This window comes from Suncus etruscus, chromosome 20, assembly GCF_024139225.1.
Source record: "Suncus etruscus isolate mSunEtr1 chromosome 20, mSunEtr1.pri.cur, whole genome shotgun sequence".
NCBI lineage: Eukaryota > Metazoa > Chordata > Mammalia > Eulipotyphla > Soricidae > Suncus > Suncus etruscus.
The window spans coordinates 30,455,365-30,475,195 of NC_064867.1; the positions used below are offsets into that span (position 1 = coordinate 30,455,365).

At 52.9% G+C, this 19,831-nt stretch overlaps 1 protein-coding gene across 1 annotated transcript in view; it reads right to left on the reverse strand.

Moving 5' to 3' along the window:
* Positions 1-19,831, reverse strand: part of NUP210 (nucleoporin 210) — a 76,572-nt gene that overhangs the window by 16,231 nt on the left and 40,510 nt on the right. The window contains exons 14-26 of the mRNA XM_049766560.1: positions 19,286-19,431; positions 18,520-18,741; positions 17,885-18,058; positions 13,653-13,845; positions 13,019-13,125; positions 11,934-12,038; positions 11,723-11,824; positions 5,011-5,139; positions 2,573-2,700; positions 2,346-2,481; positions 723-785; positions 432-611; positions 76-156 (exon numbers count right to left, since the gene is read on the reverse strand). Coding sequence (XP_049622517.1) covers positions 76-156; positions 432-611; positions 723-785; positions 2,346-2,481; positions 2,573-2,700; positions 5,011-5,139; positions 11,723-11,824; positions 11,934-12,038; positions 13,019-13,125; positions 13,653-13,845; positions 17,885-18,058; positions 18,520-18,741; positions 19,286-19,431 — 1,766 coding nt within the window. The remainder of the gene's footprint in view (positions 1-75; positions 157-431; positions 612-722; positions 786-2,345; positions 2,482-2,572; positions 2,701-5,010; positions 5,140-11,722; positions 11,825-11,933; positions 12,039-13,018; positions 13,126-13,652; positions 13,846-17,884; positions 18,059-18,519; positions 18,742-19,285; positions 19,432-19,831) is intronic.

A 19,831-nucleotide genomic window follows, 5' to 3' on the forward strand; every position in this document is an offset into this window, starting at 1 on the left:
GTCTCACCCCCTGTCTTGAACCTGCCCAGAACATCTGGACGCCCAGACATCACCCTGAGCCCCCAAGGCCCTCACCTGGGTCCCTGTCCGCATGCGTGTGATGGGCGCACGGATCCTCACTGCCCGCAGAAGCAGCACCTCCACCTCCACGAGGTCCTAGAAAAGGGGTGGGGGACTCTGGTGGGTTGGGGGAAGACCACGAGCCACTGACATGGACTGGAGAGGGACCCCAGCTGGGAAGAAGGCCTTTGCTGCAGTGAGGCCGGGTTACAGGAGGGGGTCCCCCTGTGTCCCCTCCCTGGGGACCAGCATAATAGATGACTCTTCATCCAGAGGCTGGAGAGAGGGGTCTCTAGTTTCCAGAGACTGGCACTCAGGTGCCCCCTCCAAGTCATCATGATGCACCCCAGGTGCAGGGCAGATCCGGTCACCTTCGACACGATGACCAGCTTCCCGGTCTCTGCGTCCACGGCCTGCACTACCCCTGACACGGAGGCATTGCCCACGGCGAGGCCCCGCACCAGTCCTGCGCCCGTCACAAGTGCCACACTAGTGTTGCCAATGGAGAAGAGAATGTTGGACTGAGGTTGGGGGCCACCTTCAGAAGTGATCTGCAGAGAAGACGGGGCAGGAGGCGTCACCCTGCTTGGCAGGACCCCCATTTCCTGCTCAGTGTACAGGGGGCGGGAGAGGAGCAAAGGCCCCAAGCATCTCTTCCCTACCTGCATCGTGGCCCCGATGATCAGCGTCACCTTCCGAGGGATCAGTCTGAATGGGGGAAATACCTAGGGAGGAAGATTCAGAAAAGTCCCACTGGCTGGTACCAGGGGCACCCGGGGACTAGGGCCTCCCCAGAACACCAAGCCATGCCTCTGGGGTGGGCTGCTGAGAACTGAGGATCTGGGCCAACTCAAGGAACCACTAGCTCTGCCCTGGGATCTCAACCCACCCATAGCCTTTGGATTAGCCCACTCACAGCCCTATAATTCAGGGTCCTGTAATGTCAGGTTAGACAAATTTCATATGTAATTTCAGGTTATATGGGTTGTATATGTCTGGCACCCAGAAGCTGTGAGAATCACAAACAACCCCTGGCTCAGAGGGAGGTCCTGCACCCATGTGGGAACAGGCCTCCAGGGTTCTCTGCTATTCTCACACTCATACACACATATACACTTCCTGGGACCCCTAGCATTTCCTGAGAAGGGGGCGGCATCCTTCCCTGAGTTTCTCCAGACTACACAAACCAACTGCCTTTGCTGCCCTCAAACCTTTCTTTTTCCTGTTGTTGTTTGGGCCAACCTGGTGTTTCTCAGGGCTCTGAACTTAGGGACCACTTCTATCAGGTTCACGGATCGTATGGGATGTGGGGGATCAAACCTGGGTTAGGCATGTGCAAGGAAAATGCCCTACTCACTGTACTATCTCTCCAGTCCTTGCCCTCACACTTTGCAGGGACAAGGAAGCCCCCATAACTGCAGGGAAGCCCACCATAATCAGATAGGACTAACCCAAGCCGGTCACCAGGAAACTCTGTGGGAGTGTGGGGCTATATAGAGAAGGTGGGACTCTTTGGCGTGGAGCTCTGTGTGGGGTGGGGTACTGCGTGAAAGGGGGACTCTGGGGCAAGACTGAGGGGTGGGCGGGCTCTTTGTAAGTGGGGCCGTGAGAGCAGGGCTCTGTAGGGCAGAACTAGGTGGTGGGTGGGGCTGTGTGGAGGTTGAGATGGGCAGCGAGGTGGGCAGGGCTCTGTGGGGGTAGTCAGGGCTCTATGGCTGCATCCTGGGTGCACATGCATGAGGGCATTCTTAGAGACAAAAAGGTGGTCTCCATCCAGGGGAACCAATCAACCACTTGGCTCTGAGAGACACAGCTCACCTGCCAGCCCCCAGGAACCACAGACCCTCACAGGTCACCAATGGGGATCAAAGGAGGCCTGTTCCACAGCCCAGAATGCCACGGCCCCCAGGCCCTGTCACAGCAACACACCTAGCATGGTCCAGGGACAGAAGGTGCTTATCCAGAAAGTGTTCCCAGAAATGGTTCCCTAGGTGAGATCATAGTGTTCTGTGACTCCTTTCTAGCACTCCTATCAGACACATCCTATGTCATTGCAGGGAGCCAAACCCAAGAAGAAGGGGCCAAGCAGTAAAGTAGGAATAGTCACAGGAAGTACAGTCACAGAAACATTGGAATAGGACTGTGCTGCAAATGGCCTCCCCTGGCTGCTACCTGGCCAGCCCAAGCTGGTCACAGGGGCTTGACTATGGCACAGAGACCAGAAGCTACCAGCCCATCCCAGAAGGAGACGCTCCACCCCTGAAGGTGAAGGTGCCTGGTTTTACCTCGATCTGCTGTGGGGCCGAGTTGATTCTCTGTCCAGCTCTGTCGGTCACAGTGGCAGTCAGACTAGTCTGGCCAATGGCCACACCATGGACGCGGAACATGGCCGTGTAGTTATCCAAAGCCTCATCCAGGGCCCTGCAATGAGAGGAAGGGCTGGGACTCCCCCCAAACCAGCCGGTCTTCAAAATGCCCCCCCATCCTCCCCAAGGAGGCCCCAAGGACTCACACCAAGGTGACGATCTGGGAGGCTGTGCGAAGCCGCAGGTCCATGAAGGCAAAGTACTTGGCCAGGAATGGCTTCTTGTTGAAGTCCAGCACACGAACGTGGGCCGTGACTGCCTTCCCGATCTCCACCTGGCAGGGAATGGGGGGTCGGGGCGCATAGTCTAGTGGATATGCACCGAAGTTCTTTACCACCCGGCTTGTCGCAAGACTTTCTGAGAAAGGATCTCCAATTGCCCCTTCGCCCTCGCAAGACTGGAAACTGAGGTGACTGTCTGCCTTTGTCTTTGAGCAAAGAGCCAGGAGTAAGCGCTACCAGATGTTACCCCCAAATAAATGACACAACATAAAAAAGCCAGAGGTTCCATTTGCCCTGATGAAAATAAGGATGATAATCCTTTTCCTTCTCCCTCACAATTTTTTAAAATTAATTTAGGGTTTTGGGCCACACCTGGTGATGTTCAGGGGTTACTCCTGGCTCTGAGCTGAGAAATTGCTCCTGCTAGGCTCTGGGGACCATGTGGGATGCTGGAAATTGAACCAGGGTCTGTCCTGGGTCAGCTGTGTACAAGGCAAATGCCCTACTGCTATGCTATCGTTCCAACCTCTCCCGCACAATTTTTTAATGGATTTTGTGCTAAGGGCTTACTCCTGGCTATGCTCAAGGAGCACCCCTAATGGGATTCTAGGGGACTGTTTGAGATGCCAGGGATTGAACCCAGATTGACTGCATGCATAGCAAACACTCTACTAGTTTTGCTATCACTCTGGCCCCCTTCACCCTTTTTTATCTTGCTTTAGAGCATTTACTTTAGAAATCTCAGAACTGGATGTCATTTCCTCACCTCTACCTTTTTTTCTTTTTTAAAGTATAACAAGCTCATTGGTCCCCTGTGCCTGCGAGGAGCAATTTCTGAGTATGGAGCCAGGAGTAACCCCTGAGCACTGCCGGGTGTGACCCAAAAACTACCAAAAAAAAAAAAGAGAGAGAGAGATGACATGGGTGGGACCCAGGTGATATAGTACAGTGGGTAGGGCTATACATATGGCTGACCTGAGTTCGACCCCTGGCATCCTAAATGGTCCCCTAAGCACTGCCAGGAGTAATTTCTGAGTGTAGGTAGAGTCAGGAGTAACCCTTGAGCACTGGTGTGACTCAAATACAAAAGGGAGAAAAAGAGAGAAAGAGAGAGAGAGAACACTGCACTTTCTCAGAGTGGGGGGAATAAGTACAAATCCCAGTATCAAAGTAAGAAAGTCCATCTCAAGAGGGGAGATGCAGACAGAATGTGCACCATGTTTGCAGCAGTAACATGGATGGGGCAACACATTGGTGCTTGGTACTTTCCCCTTTGAAATGTACTTCAGCCCTTTCTAAGAACCAGGTCCACCTTTAGCCACTTTTGTGACCCAGGCATGTCCTCCCAGGGAGCTCCCTGATACCATGGACACACAGATAGTCATACTCAAGTGGACACTTCATACCAGGCTACAAACCCCTCCCACCACTCAAGAGGAAGCCAGCCCTGAAGGAGACCCCAACTGGCCCATGGTCAAAGGGAGGACGGTATGTCAGGTGCTGTTCTCATTGCTTATGCCCATGTTTTGGCTCTTGTTTGACAGGTAACTAGGCCGGAGTGGGCGCTCCCAGCCTAGGCATCAACAGGAAACCCTTGAATCTCATGGTCTCAGTGCATTACTAACATGTGATAAGAACCTGGATGCTTTGCACAGGGTCGAGGTATGGAGACACTTCCAGGCGATCCTGCAGGTCCATGTCACAAACACAGACAGGACAGGACAGGAAAGAGAATCCTGGGGTGTAAGGTAACCCTTCCCCCAAAGTCCTATTTCCCTAACCACTTCTTTTGAGATGTTAATCCCACCTGGATGATCAAACCTGCCCTCATTTGGAATGGGGTAGGCTGTTTTAAATAAAGAATTAAAAGGTCTGGCTGGGGGGAAATGAAGTAGAAGCAGCAAAAATGAGAGAGGAAGAGAGAGAGGGGGAGAGAAAGAGAGCGAGAGATATCAGAAGGCTTAGCAGCAAAAGGCTTAGCAGAGAAGCATATGTGGAAAAGCATAAGGCAGAGAAAGGCCATGGAATAAAAGCAAGCTGACCCTGATGAAACTTTAACTGACTGCTTGTGAATTATTTCTCCTCTGCTCTACTATCTTTCTTCATCAGACCTGTCCACTTGAGGGGTTAGAAACACCGTGCCAGGAAGGAACTCACCCAACATGTGGATCTTTGTATTTTACATTTTTAATCAACACTGGAAGGCAGAAGCAACCCTGAGGGTGCCAGAGCAGGTACTGATGGTCCCAGAAAGTGGGAGAAGGAGCAAAGAAAGGAAGGAGGAAACTGTTTTGCACGGCCATGCCATGTTCCTAGTGTCCGTATGGGGCTGTAGAGGGACCAGTGCAGGATTGGACACTGACCTTGTCAACCACGCGAATGTACAGCTCCTGAATGTCTGAGACGAAGACATCCACCTTTGCCGGTTCCGGGAAGGCGAGGCACAAGTCATGGACCATGACGGTGACAGAGCCTGGGAACAGAGGCTGTACCTGTAGGTGGGAAGTGGGCAGATAAATATGGCACCCAGCACCATCCACTGCCCAGGAGCCCATGTCCTGGAAGAAGCCCAAATAGCCCTGCCCACCCGCATGAGGGCACATGTGCCACTTGCTAGGTTTTACAGAGAAAGAAAACTAAAAAAAAAATGGCATGAGGATTCAGACAAAGACCCCCCATCCCCATATTCCTCTCCAGACCAGCTGACCTGAAACTTTGGGATCAGAGGGGATCTAGTCTCTGGGGGTCTCATGCAAAAGCAATCAGGACTGTGAAGAGTGAGAATTGGGGAAGCCACTCAGTCCCCTTCTGAGCTCATGGTGCTGAAGTCCAGGAAGTGGCCCTGAGAACACCTTGGTCATGAGAGTTTCTGTCTCTATCTTAGCTGTCAGCTACTTACGCATAAAGCCAAGAAAATGGACACATCTGGAATACTGCTGGCTTGTTTTCCACTGCTCCCTGCTCCCTGCGCCTCTGCCTCCTCCCATCTCTTCCAGACCTGCCACCTTCCACCATGTCTCTGCCCAGACGGGCCTCCTCGCTCTGCTGTCATTGGCATCTACCATGAATGAATCCACTACAAGGGGCCTGAGAAATGTGCTGGCCAGTGCAGGTGGGAGTAAGTCCCGAGGTGGTGGGTAGGTGAATCTGGCTGTCCTCATGCCTGGGAGCCATGGTGGTGGCTGGTATCATATAGTCAGTGGCAGTGGGGATATAAGTTGTGTTTGCAGAAAGAATTTCAACTGAGAAGCCATGAATCAGGCTCTGACACAAAGGAGAAGCAGGGAGGACCAGAAACTATCCAAATGCAAGGTCTGGACCCCTATCTTCCTCTTTTCCAGCCCAGCCTGTGGCAACTATCTCTGCCTTGGGGCCATAGTGCCTGCAAGGATTAGGGATCTTTGTTCCCCACAACAGCCTAGCCCACACAACCTCCTCTGACCTCCCTGCTCTAGCAGTCTGGCTGCTTGGAAACCACTTCAAGGCAGACCGCCTACAACCCCCCCCCCCAACCACAGTCTCATGAAGGGTGAGCCCCTGGTGCAGGCGAGACCCCAACAAGCCAGGTTTGATTCCATCAAGATCCATGGTGCCAGCTCTGAGTCACTGAAGCCATTGTCACACCTGAGGCCCCATACAGGCCAGGGAGGGGGTTTGAGGAAGCCCTGGCCACCTCCTTCCCTTGTCTAGAATTACCTGATTCAGCATGTATGAGTGCATATACAATCTCTCTCTCTCTCTCTCTCTCTCTCTCTCTCTCTCTCTCTCTCTCTCTCTCTCTCTCTCTCTCTCTTTCTCACTCTCTCACTCATACACAGACAAAATTGTTTAAAAACTCTCAAAGGAATGAGTGCTCTAAGAAGAGAATTCAGGGGCCAGAGCCCTGAATTAGTACAGTGGGCAGAGCACACAGGACAATCTGGGTATGATCTCCAGCACCCATATGTTCTTCTGGCTACCACCAGGAGTGATTCCTGAGTGCAGAGCCAGATACAAAAACAATCAAAAACAAAAGAACGGAATTGAGGCTGCTATGTCCTTAGCGACAAAAGCCCATAGACCAAGGCTGGCAGACACGTGAAAGGGTGGCAGGAGCATGTTTCTCCCCATTATCCATTCTACAGAACTATCTTGCACATTTTAAACAGATGTGAAAATGGACACAGGGCTGAGGCTCAACCTCACTGCCTGGAGACTAAGGCAGAAGGGGGCCTCCAGGGGCTGGCGAGGAGGCGCTAGAGGTGAGGTGTCTGCCTTGCAAGCAGTAGCCAAGGAAGGACCGCAGTTCAATCCCCCGGGCGTCCCATATGGTCCCCCCAAGCCAGAGGCAATTTCTGAGCGCTTAGCCAGGAGTAACCCTTGAGCATCAAATGGGTGTGGCGGAAAATACCAAAAAAAAAAAAAAAAAAAAAAAAGGAAGGGGACCTCTGGCCTGTCTTCATGCTCCAACAGTAAACTTCACCCTGGTTTAAGTTGACTTATGCTGGCAGGGCCTTTGCTCCCTTGACTGTGGGGTTAAATCAGTGCTTCTCAAATAGTGAGGCACGCCCCCATAAAGGGGGGACACGTTTGACTTCAGCAAACACTGTCCTAACAAGCTAAGCCCCATGCTTATGTCTCTGTATGTCTCTGGAGCTGAGAGTTGCTGTGTCCTGCTTCAAACCCCGCTTCGAAAAGCCGTGCATTGCAAAACGTGCTCATAGTAGCCATTATTCCAGACATCGCCTCTGATTAAAAAAATCAGCTCAAATTATTTTATATATTTTTGTTTTGCAGGTTAAAGTTTTCTTAAATAAAGATACTATTCACAGTCGCGCGGGGGATGTGAAAAATGTTTTCTTCTTCCTAGGGCAATGGTCCTCAAACTACGGCCCGTGGGCCACATATTGTATTTATTCCCATTTTGTTTCTTCACTTCTAAATAAGATATATGCAGTGTGCATAGAAATTTGTTCATCATTTTTGTTTTTACTATAATCTGGCCCTCCAACAGTCTGAAGGACAGTGAACTGGCCCCCTGTTTAAAAAGTTTGAGAACCCCTGTTAAGGGATTATAACAGAAAATAATTGAGAAACACTGGGTTAGATGGAGAAGTGGTGTGAGGAGGTTATGGGCACCTCACTGGGCAAAGGCCCAGAGTCTGTCCTATGTCCCAGGTTCAAATTCCATGGGGTGCTACCTGCATGCATCTCTGAGACAGACTTGTCTCTACTCAAATATATGGAGCGTTGGGAACTGGAGGTCCTGCCCCTACATGCAGAAGCAATACTCGTAGGTCGGCCCACATTGGTCCCTTATAAGTGGAGCTGACAGGTGTGTCCACCCCACATTCACGATCTGCTCCTGGCTCCCACATCTTGGCCATATCAGGCGGGAGGCTAGTCCCTGCTGAGCAAAATTGGGAAACTGTCCTCTAATAGGTGCCCTGGAGGCCAGCAGGTGCACCCTGATTTATGCAAAGCACAGGCCAGAGAGGGTCCTGTGGGTGGGGTGAGGTCCAGGACAGCCATGTCCTGGCCATGGCTGGGATCAGGAAAATCCTGCCCTGAAACTCGCCACCTCCTCATCTGGAGGAGGGCCTCCAGGCTAATGAGTCTCCTTGGTGACGGACCCTGTGTTTGGCGACCTAAGCAATATGGAGATATCTTGGGATTTATGCAGTCTTTCTGACAATTCTGAGGAGTTGGGTGCCCTTGCGCAAGTGAGAAGTCTCTGTAGCAGGCTGTGGATGATATGAAAGAGGGCCCTACCCCCCACCCCCCCATGAGCAGTGTGGTGGGATTGCTGTGAGCATGAAAGACTACCAAGAAACCCTCTCTGCTTCCACCAGGAAATAGATACCCGGTGACAGTGCGTGTGGGCAGAAGAGGTCAGAGCTGGGTCGTGGGTGCATGGCCTCCTGGCGCCAGCAGCTCCTGCGTCCCTGCACTGCAGAGGCAAGAAAACAACATTCTGTGCCCTCACTGGACTGTTGCAGGGCTCCTTGTCTCAGTGATTAAAAGAGATGAGAATGGTGCTAATTAGCAACTGGAAATGCTGAAGTGACGTGCAAACATCCTCAGGAGTCACATCTAAGGGACCAGGCGGGGACGTGCCAGACTGCCAGCATGTTCTGACAGCTCCTCCTATGGGGTCAAACCAGGGCACAGGGACCCACCAGAACCCCATTTCCAAGGCACTGGCTTGAACCTCAGATAGAGTAACCGGTGGCCCCGATGAGAGTGGAACTAATAGGGTCTAACGCTACTCTGGGGCTCTGCTCTGGTGGCCAGAGCGACAGCACAGTGGGTAGGGCACTTGCTCGGCTTGTGGTTGATCCCAGATGCACAAAGACCTGTCCAGCCCAGGCAACACAGAACACAAGTGAATCGATCACGAACAGAGACCCATACCCCTCAGTAAGACACCCACAAGACAAATCTCAAATACAAATACAAAGAATAAAATACTGGGATATAGTTCAAGTGGTAGAGTCCATGCTTGCCTGGCTGAGGATGTGGGGCCAATCCTGTCACAGAGCCAGGGGTATTCATGTGGTTCCCTGGGCATATGCGTATACCCTGGACAGTAAGGCTAACTTAATACCTGAGTCAATTAACACATCATGACAACAGAATGAAGAGACTCCGAAACAAAAACAATCACCAGATTCTTTCAAGTGACAGAGAGAAGGCAGCTGAGATGTGCTGTGTGCAGGGTTCCCTCTCAAGGAGACGGGGACATACTCTGTGGCAACAGTTGATGGGAGTCAGTATCTACTAAAATCCACTCAGAGATGTGACACACAGCAAGGTTGCCATTTAAAAATGATAGCACCTGGCCTCAGCCTCCATGCCAAGGGCCCAACTTCACTGCTTCATGATTTATCTCTGCAGAAATAGCCAACTGATAAAAAAAAAAAAAAGTCCAGGTACACTATGGTTTTTGGGCTAAAAACTGGGTCTTATCAGAGTGAGGGCAGGTAGCCTCTCCTAACTACCCTATACTTCTAGAGCCCCAGAGCCACACCTACTTCCTACAACTTCCTACAGTTGCTGTCCTGTCAGTCCACTGGCCCAGTTTAAGATTCCTGGAGTTGGGGGCAGAGTGGTGACGCAGTGGTAGGGGATTTGCCTTGCTCACGGCTGACCCAGGAGGGACCTCGGTTTGATCCCCTGGAGTCCCATATGGTGTCCCAAGCCTGGAGCGATTTCTGAGCGCATAGTTAGGAGAAACCCCTGAGTGTCATCAGGTGTGGCCCCAAAACAAAAACAAAAACAAAAACAAAGATTCCTAGAGTTCCTGGAGCATGTGGCCACATAAACAGCCACTTGTCACCTCCTCCAAATCCCACTACACTAACAGCCCAGTAGGGGCACAGCAAATGAGATGGTGAAGTAGCACAGAAGTTACCTAAGTTCAACAAACACAAAAGGCTCCACTAGCAACAAACAGCTTAGACAATGACTTTAAGACCCTGTTGTGGGAGATATTACAATTCTCACGACTTTCTTTGACTGAAGAAATTTTTTGACAATTCCATGAGCCATTTTTGTTGTAGCAAGCAATATAAATGATGGAGGGAAGGTCACACTGGTGGTGTTGGAACATTGAATGCTTAAAATAACAGTATAGGAACAACTCTGTAAAAACCAAGGTGCTTAAATAAAGTGAAAAACAACAACTACAACAACAACCAGGATTGTCAAAACAAGAAAACCAAACAAGAAAAGAACCAACAAAAGCAAGATGGACGTGTCTGTCCCAGAGATGAGTGCTGAGATCTCCCATTCTTTGTTACTCTCCAACATGAGGCTGGCACTCCCGCCCTTGCTTCCCTCACTGATTGTCCCCACTGCTATGTGACATCAGACGTCAGTGATTTTGAGACCCGAGGACCAGGTCCTCTGGTGTGGGGACAGCCAGAGAAATGGGCCTGCAAAGAAGTGAGGCTGAAAAGTGCTGAGCACCAAGGAGAAATTCCATTTCCAGCTGTGCCACACTTACTTACCCTGGCTGCGTTTTAGACAGGGCAGAAGGGGGCAAGGTCACGTGGGCACATTCTGCTCTCAGACCTTCCTAAAACTCGGGAGGTGGTTCACACTACTTCTGGCTAGGAGGAGACAACTCAACAGGCACCAAGCTTCAGGCATGCAGGCGACTCGTGGCCATTCCTGACCTCCATAGCCCAGCCTCTGCGTGCCCAGAACACACTGGACCTGCCTGGTTTCCTGATCCACGTGAGGCTCAGTTGGGGCTAGCATAACTGACATACATGACTCCCGCCTACACCCCACGACCTGCAGCTATGGCTCCTTAACAGAGACCAAGGCAACCTCAGACCCAGAGGCTTTGCTCTGCCCTGGTGATTATGAAATCTGCCCTCTGGTGGTCTGACACAGGCAGTGGGCATTTCCTCTCGAAAAAGCCTGAAAACTCCCTTCCTGGGAAGGATGCATGAGACCCTGAATCTGTCTCTACTCTGCTGTCGCCTCAAGGCTATTCCATAAACCACCTGGAACTATCACTTGGCTCAAATGCTCCATGAGGAGAATGTAGATGAGTACAAATGACGCTAAAACACATTGGGCCAGTCTTCACAATGACAGGCTGGGGGCACAGTATCGTCAAAAGGCCTGAGAACTTGCAGTGATGAATGCTCAATCCCTGGCCAGACGAGGGAATGGCCACAGAAAGAAGGAGAAAGAGTAGAGACACCTTGACAAAAGGCTTTATCCTAATCCAAAGCCTGAATGAAAAGATGGCCTGAAGTGTGGGCCATTTGTGGGTATGTGACAGATAAGAAGCACAAGGGCCAAAAAGATAGCACAGCAATGGGGCATTTGGCTTGCATGCAGCTGACCTGGGATGGACCCAGTTCGGTTCGATTCCCAGCATCCCATATTGTCCCCCAGTCTGCTAGGGACAACTTCTTAGTGCAGAGCCAGGAGAAACCCCTGAGCACTGCTGAGTGTGGCCCAGGATCAATCAATCAAGTTTTCTTTTTTTTTTTTAAAAAAGAGTGCCTGGCTTCGACAGTGCCGGGAGACCCAACCATGGGTTGCAAGACCAGGGGAGGGGAAGACCCTACTCACCACAGCGATGCTCCGGGCCTCCTGGTACACCACTTGGACCACATCTGCAGTACTGGTGTTAAGGAAGAAGTAGCCAGAACCTTCTCTGAGGAGCAGCTCCGCCTGCAGAATGGGGGTAAAGGAAGGCAGCCTGAATATTGGCTGGCCAGGGGCTCCCACCCCACCTGGGGGCAGTGCCTGGAGAGGGACAAAATGGGAGCGAAGGCCATACCTGCACCTCAGGGTGGTTGTAGATGGTCAGTACTTCGGGACTCACTCGCACATCCTCCACCAGAATGAGTTCGATGGAGGCCGACACGGGCCCCAGGGGCCCATGCTATGAAGACAGGGCCAGCCGTCAGACTTGAGCCAGGGCTGCCCTGGCTGCTCACCTGAGAGATCTTGTCCCCTCAAATCCTAAAGATGCTTTTGCTAACAGCCTGGCCCAGAGGCCCAGAATACATGCCACAACACTCTGATTCTCACACAGGGATAAGCCAGCCAAGGGAGTACTCATCTGACTACAGGTTAGGTTCATGGCCTGACTCACCCCACTTAGCCTCTGTACCAGGGCCCTACCCAGCATGGCATAGCAGGGAGTAAAGCAACTGTAAACCACAGACTCTAAGCCAGTGCTTCTCAAATAGTGGGGTGCACCCCCCCCAGGGGAGGCACGAGGCTCCGTAAAGGGGGCCACATTTGACCTTGGCAAACACTGTCCATAACAAACTAAGCCCCGTGTTTAAGTCTCTGTATGTCTCTGGAGCTGAGAGTTGCTGTGTCCTGCTTCAAACCCCGCTTCGAAAAGCTATGCGTTGCAAAATGTGCTCATTGTAGCCATTCATCCAGACATCACCTCTGATTCAAAAATCAGCTCACATTATTTTATAAATTTTTGTTTTGCAGGTTAAAGTTATTTTTAATAAAGATACTATTTACAGTTGCACGGTTTTCTTCTTTCTAGGGGGCATGACAGAAAATAATTGAGAAGCACTGCTCTAGGCCAATGCAGGACTGACAAGAAAAACTAGGGGCTGGGGCATGAGCCTATGTGTGCAAGGCCTAGAGCATGATCCCTGGCACTACCTGGCTATCTCCCAGCATTGCTGGTACCACCTGTTGGGCACTACCACTGAACCATCCAGCTCTTGTGTTTTCTACTCTGTGTCCCCCAAAGAGAAAGTCAGGGAAGAAAAAGAGACAGGGCTCCATATATGATTATAAAGGCCCTCTATGGTGAATGTACTCCATGCCTCAAGGTCAGTCTCTGCTTCCTCTGGAAGGTGCTGGGCATGGAGCAAGAGGACCGGGCATTACCAGCTGTTTTGCTCCAGCTGCACGCAGGTGGGCCTGCTGGTAGCCAGTGGCAGTGACTGTCACAGTTGTAGTCCCCGACATCTGGTAAACCGTGATGGCCTGCAAACCTGTGAGGACAGAAGCCATGTCAGGGTTGAGCCCTATAGAAACCAGGTCTCTGTCTGAACCCTGGGTACTGCAGGCCTAAACAGATTGGCAAAAGTGAGGGAGGGTGAAATCCATTCTGAATGGTCTGTCGGGGCAGCAGAATACAGGGGTGCCAGCACCACAACATAGGAGGTGCTACACGTGCCTAGATCTCCACCTCAAGAGATGAACCCCAGGACCGAAGCAGTGGTGCAGGGTGTAAAGCATCTGCCTTCTCGAGCCAGCCTAGGACAGACCGGGGTTCGATACCCTGTTGTCCCATATGGCCCCCCAAGCCAGGGGTGATTTCTGAGTACATAGCCAGGAGTAATCCCTGAGCATCACCGGGTATGGCCCAAAAACCAAAAAAAAAAAAAAAAAAAAAAAAAAAAAGAGATGAACCCCAGAATGTCCGGCTGGGAGCAGAGGAGACAGTTTAGCTGAGTCCTGACAGGGGAGCTCCAGCCAGCCCTCCCAGGATCTCCCTTCTGGAGATCCCCCTCCTCACCATGTAGCTTCCTCTGGCCACTCCCATCGTCCACAGCTTCCAGCCGAAGGGGTACTGTCGATTCGATGCTGGCTAGAGCCGGCCGACTGGACTCCCAGTGGAGGCTAAGGGAGCTGAAGTTGTCAAATTTGCGTCCTTGCTGGTCATAGGCCGCCAGGTCCAGCAGGGGGTCACGGTGGCTGGACACGGGAACCTGCTGACGAAAATGGGGAGGTGTGAGGAAGATGGGGAAGCTTCTTCCTGTCAGATGCCTTGTGGGCTTGTGGGGTCTAGTGCAGGTCACAGCACCTCAGAAGGGCAGCGCATGGGGGGCCCCAAGAATACTTCAGGCTTGGGTCCCCCAGCTCAGTGGTGCTGAGGCAGCGACCACCCTGACCTGCAGCCGCCAGGGAGTGTCTCCTCCAACACCACACCCCAAAGTCTCTTTCTGTCTACTTCCAACCTCTCCAATGCTCTAACAAGAATGCCAGTGAGAGTCCATGGACAGGACTGTGGATACCCCAGTAAAGTGTGCCCTGTTCCCTATTTGGAGACTGGGGAGCAGAGTTCCCAGTTAGAGAAGGGGCCACACTTGCCAGAGCCCATCCCCTCATCCTGGAACAACACCCCGCAGACGCCACCTCTCTCCCCAGCAGAGCCCTCTTCCCCTCTCCCCTGCAGAATCCCACCCCTCTCTCCCCCTAAGTCCCCCTCTCACCCAATCTCCTCACTCCTCCTACAGAGAGTCTGTCCCTTTCTCTCCCCATTATAATGGCCCAGGGCAGCATGGAGGATAGCAATGTGGGGGCCCCAATGCAGATCTCTGGGTCTACCCAGCTGTAGCCTGAGTCTCCATCTTGGTGGAAGGAATCAGGGCGACACTCGGGGGGCCTGGTCTGCCATTCAGTTGAGGAGTCACAGGGCCACTGTGAGGGTCACAGGGGGGTTGGGCGGCCTGTGTTACAGAACCTGGCTAGTGCCTAGGAGGGTGAAAGTGCTAATGGCAGAAATTTAGCTCTCTCTCTCTTCCTCTCTCTCCTCTCCTTTATCTTGTCTTTCTTCTCTCTCACTCCTCTCTCTCTCCCCTTTCTCTCTCACCTCTCTGTCTCTCCTCTCTTCCTCTCTTCCTCTCTCTCTCTCTGTCTCTCTCTGTCTCTCTCTCTCTCTCTCTCTCTCTCATATTTTGGGCCATACCAGCAATGCTTAGGGATTATTCCTGGCTCTGAATTCAAAAATCATTCCTGGTGGGGCGCTTAGGGCATCATATGGGATGCCAAGATTGAACTTTTTATTTCAGAAGTTTATTTATTTTATTGGAAAACTGATGAAACAAATCAAGACTTATTGAAAATGAAATCAGTAATGAAGACTCCACAGATCCCGTCCCCCCCTACAGCACCAAGGTGTCTTTTTGACCACACCTGGTTCATGCACCAGAAAGGACAATCTGAGAATGAGGATGAACCCTGTACCCTTCCCCCTATCAGCAGGTTGGATGTGAAAACCAGGGAGGGAACAGTGAGGTGCCAAGGTGTGGGAGAATCACAACCACACCCAATCTGTTCCCAACCCCAATTTAGCAAAGGAAGATGAAAGGATACTGCCAAACTGCAGTCCACCCCAACCTCCCAACACGACACATCCCGGATTAGGTAACACAGTGGTTTTGGGGTAGAGGGAACAAGGATGTGCCCCATAGCTCCAACTGCCCTGGTTGATTATTGCAAAGAGCTTGGGGCCCTAAAGAAGAACTGCTTGTGTCCTGTCACTAGTAAGGAAAAGTCAGGTGAAGCCAGGATTGGCAAGTACCCTCCCCACTATACTATTACTACAGCCCCATGAAGCAAGACCCAGCAAGGACCTTAGGAGTGGGCTTGCCACACTTTGGGGCAACATGAAGGATCAGTAAGTGCAGGTGGTGCTTGCAGTCCTGAGCAGGTTCTGTGGTGTGGATACTCTCCAGTAGCCCCCAATCCCTCAAATGGGCCCAGCTGCCCATGCACACCCAGTGCTGCAGCTGGGGCAGCTATGGGAGGCCAGGGCTGTTTGTCACTGCAGCAACACCGCCCTCATCCTGACGGATGCAACTCCCTCCCTGTGCTCTCCCCTCATGAGCTCTCAGAGATCAGGGGTCACAATGGCTATGAATGCTCTGCATGAGACCACTTGGGCCTGGAGCAGAGAAGGACAGGGCCATGGCCTGAGCATGGTGGTGATGGCAAGGGACACTCTGGTTATGCTGTTTTTCCCTGACACAGCCTGGGGGAGCCAGGTACAGCCTCCTCTGCTCCTCCAAGAGACCTTCAAACACCCATCTGCCTATTTCTGGACACCCCCAGAAACCATGTTTGGAGAGATTCAAACACTCATATGTGCTTTCTGGGTACCCCCAGCAGGCGTGTGTGCCCTTACATATGAAGGTGCCACAACATTGAGACACACACTAAGTACGCACAGGGTTAGGAGCAGGACTCCACCTGTTTATCTTAAAGCCCTTGGACCCCGGACACCCTGAGGGACAGTTCCAATTCCCAGCTCTTCCTCAGCCCCCCACTGCCCTGCTACCTGCTCACAGAAACAGGATTCACAGAGAGCAAGTCCACAGTTCTCCTCTGCCAGCTGTGTCCCGGCCTCTGGCCTTGTCGATAATTCACCCTGCCAACACTTCCCAGGCGACCTCCGGATTTGGAAAGGCGTAAAATTAAATTGATACTGTACCCAGGATGCCTCACAGGGTTAGATCTTTCTCAAGGTCCCCTAATGAGACCATAAATCGCAGGGGCCATGCCTGAGCGGCCCCCGGGCTCCACCAGCCGGGCTGATGGATCACACAGCGAGACCGTTCGAGGTCATTATTTCTGGCAGGTGCAAGATCTACGACGTACAGGAGCTGCCTGGCTGCCATCCTTCGGTCTGGAGCCAGCCCTGGCCTGACCCCAGGGGTGATAGGAGACAGATGGCCAGATATGACCCCCTCGCTGAGTCCCCCCACACACACACAAGGACGGAGAAGATGTCTGGGAACCGATGGCTTGCTTTCCTGGTTGGGTGAGGTTGGTGGCTGGAGGTCTTCTGAGGGGACCCCCTCGCCCCCCGCACCAGACCTGTGGCCTCTCCCAACTCCTTTCAAGCAGCACTTTCCATACTGGGTAGGGACAAAAGCCATCAGGGATATAGATCCACATGGCCCTTGTGCCCTTGCTTTGTTCACTCTGTCCAGGAGTGCCACCATGAGTTAGAGACTTAAGAGGAGGGAACCAATGTGCTGGCGACAGAAGGCAAGTACGTGCCATGGGGTGGGAAGAAGACTTAAAGAGGAATGTTGGGGATGGCCCTGAGAAGATATGACTCCAGACTGAGGGGAGGCAGAAAGAGTTGAGAACCCGCGGAGGGCACTATTTGTGTGCTTATGACACGACAGGTGCTCCAGCAGGGACTGTATAGGCGGAGCTCAGGCGATGGGATTTTGGGGGAATGGCACCCCAGGACCCCAGCTGGACTTCAGCTCAGCTCCCAAAAGTCACTTCTCAGCTCAGACACAGCCCTGCAGCACTTGTTCTAGGAGCAGCTGTGGGAAAACCTGTTGCCCACCGTCCTTCAAGGGGATTTGGCACAAGAAGAGGGTGAGGGTCAACCCCTGGTTTCCACCCTGCCACACATAGGGCCTGCTCCTAGGCTCCCAGCTGCCTCTGGAGTTTGTAAGAGGGGCCCAGAGGAACCCCAAGCTGTCACCTCTGCACAGGAGATCTGGTCTCGCTGGTCCCCTCCCCAGTGGGGGGCTGCCAGGCACAGACTTACTCTGACCAGCTGCCATGTGGGGCTCTCCTTCACCTCAGTGCTGCCACCGGTGCTCAGAGCCCATACAACCATCCGTGGAGAGGTGGGGACACTCATTACCTCCATTGTCGTCCCCCCCATCCACTGTCCCCTGAACACTCACCCTCCAGGATTTTCACAGCCCTCCAACACTCACCAACCCACTCCCCAGGACATTCTTCACCTCCACTTAAACCCTGGACATTCACCACCATTCCTAGGATACTTATCACCTCCACTGATCCCTGAACACCCACCATGTTCACTGACCCCCAGATATTCAACACCCCCCTTCAAGACACTCACCACCTAAGTGGCCTCCCAGAGTCACTCACTGAACTTCAGGATATTTATCCATGTCCACACTTACTACTCAGTGCACTCACCCCCAGGAGACTAAGCACAATAAAACTAATATCCTCCCCACTGACACTCACCGCTTGCTTGTTGTGCTGCAGCAGTGGGCAGGACATGTCCAGTGGGGGGCAGGCATAGACAGGCGTCAGGGTGAGGCGTGAGGGTGGGGTGCACACGAACTTCACCACGGACGGCTCCAGCGCTGGGAAGGGGTTGGTGACGCTGGGCTTGTTCCCCACGAAGAGGGAGATGATCTGGGGGCAGAAGTGCTGCTGTAACCCCCAGTTGTGGCCTGGATCCCTTTCTCACACCATCCCCTCCAGTCTACGGGGTGAGAATATGACATGACACCATGTCGCATGTAGCGTGCTAAGGGTTTTGGGAAGAGCCGAGGTGGCAGCACCTCTGTACAGATATGAGCCACCGGGGAGCCCCCCGGCCCTCTGCAGGTATCTGCCTGCTGCCCATCCCTGCTGAGGGTCTTTGAAGAGCCCTCCCGTGGTTACAACAACAAACACTGGGGTTAGTAGTTCTTCCCAGAGAACCCCACAGTGGCCAGCCTGACCTTGAGCTGCAAGGAGTGGGCGCAGAGGGGACTCAGGGCAGAAACCCCAACCTGCCCCCACAACCAGCTATTCCCCTTCCCTGGACCTGCCTGTGACGTGGGCAGTAGTGTGGGTCATGTGAGGATCACAGAATTGCCTTCCCTTCTCACCTGTTCACCCAGCGCCTGACACGTTACCAAGACCCGATGCTGCTGGTGATTCCGGGAGGCCAGGGGGCCTAGGAGAGCCACATGGACACTGGCAGGGTGCTCTGAGGTCACGTTCCGAGAGAAGGTAGACGGCTCCAGGACCCAGGGCCCAGGACCCCCTTCCAACAGCATCTCCTTTGAGGAGCCCAAGGTCACCAGGGCTACGGAGGTGGGGTCCACGGCCTGTGAGACACAAAGGACACTCAGGCTTGCCTTTGGAGGTAGGAGGCTGTGAAATGGGCACAGACTTCTGGGACAAAGAAGCCAGCTCTGGGGGGGGGAGGGGGTCCTCACAACTCAGAATGACAGGCTGCATGTCTGAGAGCAATTTCGAGAGGGCCCCAACATGCTCATGGTGAGGGAAGGGGTGTGAGAAAAGCTACTTGGCCAAGCTGTTTGTCTCTCAGCCCACATTAGCAACACACTGCACCAGAACAGCCTGCCCGGCTACAGAACTGTCGCTGGGGTATGGGGCAGGAGAAGCCCAGTGTCTGCACTAGTTATGGAGGGAGAACTTGTGAGTCCTATCTGTGTGGGTCCCCAGAGACTGAACCACACACAACAGGCCACTGTCTCATATGTGGAGTCAGGTCCGATTCTCTGTGAAAACAGCCATCCATAGGCCAGGGAGGCTCTGATCCTTCTGAGGTGTCCCTGGCATCCCCCATACGACCCCTCAGGGTTTGGAGGATGACCCAGGGAGCAGGGACAGGCAGGCGGGACTCACCTGAAGGGACAGGTAGGCAGCGATGGTGATGCGGGCGCTCAGGTGGACGTGGCCATGCTGGTAGCTGACAAGGAGGGTGGTGTAGCCCTGGGCCTCAGCTTGCACCCGGATGCCACTGCAATGCTCAGTGCCTGGCTGCAGCCTCTCTGCAAGAGAGGAGGGCAAGCCATGAGCATCCCAGAGAGAACCCAAGTTGTGAGCACTCTAGGGGAAGTTTCAAGCCATGAGCACTATGGAGGAAAGGCTCAGGCTGTGAACACTGCAGTGAGGGAGCCCTAGGGACTCACCCTCTCCCTGGCTTTGCCCACATCCCTGGGCCCAGGGCTCAGTCTACCCAAGTTCCTGGGGTGTGCAGCCCACAAGTCTCCCTCACAATCCTCTGGGCTGAGCCCCATATCAGGAGTGGCTTTCAAAGTTCAGCACAAAACCCAGCATTTAAGATTTCAAGATGGGCATCATGGAAGAACGTGGTTGTACCCCCACCCCCACCCCAGGTCTCCTGTGGCCTCCCCCCAAAGCCACTGCTCACGGGAGCCAAAGAGCGAG